Source organism: Sinocyclocheilus rhinocerous, unplaced genomic scaffold (assembly GCF_001515625.1).
Source record: "Sinocyclocheilus rhinocerous isolate Xijiao unplaced genomic scaffold, SAMN03320098_v1.1 scaffold712, whole genome shotgun sequence".
Classification (NCBI taxonomy): Eukaryota; Metazoa; Chordata; class Actinopteri; order Cypriniformes; family Cyprinidae; genus Sinocyclocheilus; species Sinocyclocheilus rhinocerous.
This window is the reverse complement of record NW_015642789.1, coordinates 865,555-869,508: the sequence shown is the minus strand read 5'-3', so window position 1 is coordinate 869,508 and position 3,954 is coordinate 865,555. Positions and strand designations below refer to the sequence as shown.

At 40.7% G+C, this 3,954-nt stretch overlaps 1 protein-coding gene across 1 annotated transcript in view; it reads left to right on the top strand.

The window, feature by feature from the left end:
• Positions 1–780: 780 nt before the first annotated feature.
• LOC107756405 (nuclear receptor subfamily 4 group A member 1-like) overlaps positions 781–3,954 on the top strand; it is a 5,120-nt gene continuing 1,946 nt past the window's right edge. The window contains exons 1-3 of the mRNA XM_016573498.1: positions 781–915; positions 2,656–3,437; positions 3,580–3,709. Of these exons, the coding sequence (XP_016428984.1) occupies positions 2,658–3,437; positions 3,580–3,709 (910 nt within the window). The 5' untranslated portion in view covers positions 781–915; positions 2,656–2,657. The remainder of the gene's footprint in view (positions 916–2,655; positions 3,438–3,579; positions 3,710–3,954) is intronic.

Genomic DNA, 3,954 nt, shown 5'->3' with positions numbered 1-3,954 from the left:
AAAATAATATTTGTGACTTGAAGTTGGTTTATTTTCATTCCCAGATAAAAGGAAAACCTTTAAGCATGAGAATCACCGCATGGCACAAGGGACGTGGCATTTACTGGCACTGTCAATCCCTCACACACCCTATATTGCAGTAGCCTACTCAGACAGCGCTAACTTCCGTTTTCATTTTTTCTTTGAACACTTTCATGTTTTGACACGTTCAGGGTGTGCAAGTGTAGCCCTACCCTCTCCTAGTGGGCTCGATGTGGTTTTCTTTAAGAGGAAACTGTCTCGTGCGGCAGCAATAATAACTGAGAATTTAAGGGAAAATGTAAAAAAAAAAAAAAAAACATAATGGATTTACCCAGTGTAATATATTTCTAAAAAATATATTCTAACAATATATACGTATATTGGCTACATAAAATGATATTGCTAACATACTTTTTTATTTGTTTTAATCCTCTTAATGAATCCTGTTTAAAACGTAAAAAAGCTTTGTGTGTTTCGTTTTACTCGGATGCTCATCTTTAATCATCTGCTAGTTATTTGTGTCTTCTCACTATTTTTAACTAAATTCAACCAGTTGCAGTCAGAGCAGCTATAATTAGAACAATAAACGTGCGGATTGTTTGCGTCAATGGAATCCCGTGTGTGCGTCATGTCTTTTGACTGCGAGCCCTCTGATTGGTCGGCAGCCGGAAAGATTTGCCAAGGATCTCCGCCCCTGCATGGCCATATTTGCCAGTGGAACGCCTCGAGAGGATGCACCTTTGACGTAATGGCACAATAAAGTAGTCGCTATATATCTGCTCGCTCACAGAAATTTGAGAAAACAGTCTTGTCGTGGCCGGGGACATTTATACATGGTTATCCATCACTTGGAATACGGACACTTATAAGTCCCTCACCACAACACATTTTCAGGTACGTAAATATTTTTGCTAAAATTCGGAAGTCAGTTAATACTCCTTTCTTTCTGTTTTTATGCTTCTTTTAAACCATATACGAACAGCAAATGAGTTTGCAGTAATCCAACGTATGTGTGCGTGTTCATAAACTGAAACATTTATGCTGCTGAGGTCTAATTTTATGTAGTTTGTATTCTTTACTACACTTCTTTACTGCGAGTTATTCAGAAGCAAATAGCCTAGTGCGAATCCAGATTGAGTTGAAAGCGCAGAATGAGTCGGCTTCTGGAATTTAAAATGTAACAAGATGTGAATGTGAGAAGATAAGAAATGTGAACCCGTAAAAAATTAAAGATTAGACCGAGAGGGTGTGTGTGTTAGTGGTGCGCTTCTGCTCGCGCGCTGTCTCGCTGCAACAGGTGCTCGCGCAACAACTTATCTGCATACACTCTCTTTTTAAACCTGACTGTACTTAGGCTATTTTTTGAATGATACATAAATATATTAAACGGTTCATATAGGTAAAAGACAAACGACAAACCATGAAAGGAACAATGTAATTTAAACAAGATCTTAGAAATCTTATTATCGTATCCATATGAAAAACGTTTATTTTCTACACATTTTGATTTACTCTAAAAATGTCAAGTGGCGTAGCATTTACGTACAAAGTAGTTAAATACTTGACCTTTGATACACAACTTAATTATTTAGTGTACACACACAAAAGATGTGCCTTTTTGTATAAAATAATAATAGTAATGACCTTGACACTCAGGGTCTGAAGGGGGTCCTATCTGTTTATTTATTTACTTTTATTATTATTATTTTGTAAACAAAATGACCTGGCTTCCTGCATGCTGGTTATGCCACACTGACTGATTTTTCACAATATGGATAATATTCTAAAACAAAATTGCTTCACTGATTCTTTTTAAATAATTATAAAATATTATGCTAAACAATAATTTTTTTCAATTGTCAGACAGTTACACTACCTAGACATTTTTGACTTTAAGAAACATATCTATTGCTAATGCACTGACTGGTATAGTCGGTGCATTATTAGTCAACATAATTGAGGCAATGAAATGTCCAGGGGTCAAATGATCATCAGGTCCCATGTTCTCACTTTGCTCTGGGTGCAAGGTCATGAATGTCTGTCAACTGCTGAGCCAGAATTGTCTTTTGCATTTACCAAGTGCATTAAATTACTTTCTGCAGAATTACTCTTTTAAAGCAAGTTAATAGTGGCATGTTTTCCAAATATTTCCATTGCCAAATTGAATACATGTGGAAGGATGTTAGAAATGTATTATGATTGAATTTAAGCCCTTTTTTCACTGCCTACAGTTTTTTTTTCGTCATTTATCTTATCACTTACCTTATGGAACACTATGTCTGTGTTTGCTGGGGAAATTTTAGTCTATCTAAAAAAGTTCCATATACATACACCGCCCACTCACAATCATACACACCCTCTCAGTGAGGCAACCCACGTGTCATGTTTGTCTGACGTTCTTAATGTGGTAACACAATATTAAGCATGGCTGCCCTTTCCAGCCAGATGGCTCTCTAAGTTTTCTCATAAATATAAAAGGCACTTTAGAGAACTGTGTCTATACAGACTCTTTGGTCGGCGAGTAAGTCAATCTAGGTATAGGTTAGGATGCGTTATTCAGCTCTTGAGGCGTTTGATGTTTCAGCAGCTATATCTACGGTATTGAAAAGTAGATGTTGTGGTTCTGTTCTACAGAAATGACCTGTGTTCAAAGTCAACATGGAGTCCAGACCTATGAGAGCTCCCTCTTCAGCTCAGAGTTTTTGAATCCTGACTTCACCTCCAGGTTGGCTATGGATGTGACTGACCAGCGGGACCAGCTCTCCACACCCTCCCTACCCAGCATCACCTCTCTGGTCGGAGGCTACGTTGGGGAGTTTGATACCTACTCATGCCAGATCGCCACGGGAGCTGCTTCTGCCTGTCCGGGCGGCACCTCCGGGCAGGACTTGTTCAAGCTGGACGACCTCCAGGTGTACGGCTGTTACCCAGGCACATTCGCTTTGAGTTACCTAGACGAGACGCTGTCCTCTTCAGGTGGGTCAAACTGCTTTGGAAGTCCAGCTTCTGTGCCATCGCCCTCTACCCCGGGATTCCAGCCCATGTCTGCCTGGGACAGCACCTTTAGTCCCTGCTCCCCTGATGAGGGCTGCTGGGGTTCAGAGAAGCCTCTGAACCAGGCCACATCTTTCTTCACGTTTGGGCACGACGAGCTTTCTCCTTTGGGACAGCTCCATCCACAACACCCAGATCAGGATCCCTTTTCTCATTCCCAGCAACATGGTTCTCCACTTCCCTTCAGCCCACTCAGCCTGGAGCAGGGCAGTCGGGATGGCTCAGGACTAATGGATGGACACCTGTCTCCTAAAGTAAGGAGCCCCACAGGAAACGAAGGACGCTGTGCAGTGTGTGGAGACAATGCTTCCTGTCAGCATTACGGGGTGCGCACCTGTGAAGGATGCAAAGGCTTTTTCAAGGTGAGAGAGTGCGAGCATACTATACTTGATTAGCACTTATAATAATTTAGCAGCAAGACATGTCATGTCAACTCACCTCAGCATTTTAGATTTGTGCATTAGGCTCATTTGACTGACTAGGTTTCCTTTTTGAATTTTGTAGCGCACAGTACAGAAAAACGCCAAGTATGTTTGCCTCGCCAACAAAGACTGCCCAGTGGACAAAAGGCGGAGAAACAGGTGCCAGTTCTGCCGCTTCCAAAAGTGCCTAGCTGTGGGAATGGTGAAAGAAGGTGAGAATTAAAAATATTATATTAATATATAAAAAATGACATAATATCAATTAGTTCAAATTATATAAAAAAATTTAAATACCCACATACCCTCAAAGCTATTTTAATAAGTGTACATATTGTCCCCTCTGTGTAGTTGGAGAACAGACAGCCTGAAAGGTAGAAGAGGTCGTCTGCCGTCCAAGCCAAAAGTGGTTCAGGACTCATTGTCTGTCTCTTCACCTGTAAACATCATCGCCTCTCTC